General features: G+C 47.4%; 1 protein-coding gene across 1 annotated transcript; it reads right to left on the bottom strand.

Moving 5' to 3' along the window:
• Positions 1 to 25: 25 nt before the first annotated feature.
• On the bottom strand, positions 26 to 862 carry LOC121940638 (gastrula zinc finger protein XlCGF7.1-like; the record flags this gene model as incomplete). The annotated part of the gene is made up of 1 exon (XM_042483355.1): positions 26 to 862. A coding segment is annotated over one exon (837 nt), but the record flags the coding sequence as incomplete, so codon positions are not given.
• Between the last annotated feature and the right edge of the window lie 3 nt (positions 863 to 865).

The following is an 865-nucleotide window of genomic DNA, read 5'->3' as shown; positions in this document are numbered from 1 at the left end:
TATGTATATTTAACACAGGATGACATCACCAAAACTGTCCAATGAGTGAGTCCCAGGTCCGTCCACTTGACTCAAGACTATCTGGATCAGAGTTCCTGGCCAGCTCTGGTCTTCTACAGTCTCGTTCAGTTTGTCTTTGATGAAGCTGTGAGGACTGAGCTGTCTCTGTATCGTCGTCGCTCTTCGCAGGGACAGAAGTGTGTGTGAACTTTGTGATTTCAGCCTCCTCCAGCCGTTGCAGCTGCTCTCCCTCCTGACTGCTCCAGAGCTCACGAAGCCGAGACGATTCAGCGCCACACTTGTGGTTTTTGAACTGATAAAGCCAAGTGAATCTTTCGTTACAAACCGAGCAGCTGAAAGGTTTCTCTCCTGTGTGAGTTCTCATGTGCAACTGTAAATGTTCGCACCGAGAGAAACACTTGTTACAGAGTGAGCAGCTGAACGGTTTCTCTCCCGTGTGACACTTCAGATGGTTCTGCATGTGTGCCTTCTGACCAAATCTTTTCCCACAAACAGAGCAGCTGAACGGTTTCTCTCCTGTGTGAGTTCTCATGTGTGTCTTTAGATTGGAGTTTTGGTTGAACCGTTTTCCACACTGAGAGCAGCGAAACAGTTTCTCACAAGAATCACGTCTGTTGTTTTTCAGAGAACCTGACGGAGGTTCTCTGGTTGTCCTCCATTCAAATCTGGCTTCAGTCTCCTGTCGGAAACATTCTGAGGTCTTATTGCTGCTGGATGGTTGTAAATGTGTATCTGGATGTGAGTTCCTGTCTGGTTCTGGTCCTCCACAGTCCAGTCCAGTTTCCATCTGTTCAGTTTGTCTTTGATGAAGCTGTGAGGACTGAGCTTTGTCTTCATCGTCTTC

This window comes from Plectropomus leopardus, unplaced genomic scaffold (assembly GCF_008729295.1).
Source record: "Plectropomus leopardus isolate mb unplaced genomic scaffold, YSFRI_Pleo_2.0 unplaced_scaffold91500, whole genome shotgun sequence".
NCBI classification, from domain to species: Eukaryota; Metazoa; Chordata; class Actinopteri; order Perciformes; family Serranidae; genus Plectropomus; species Plectropomus leopardus.
This window is presented reverse-complemented; position numbering and strand designations above follow the sequence as displayed.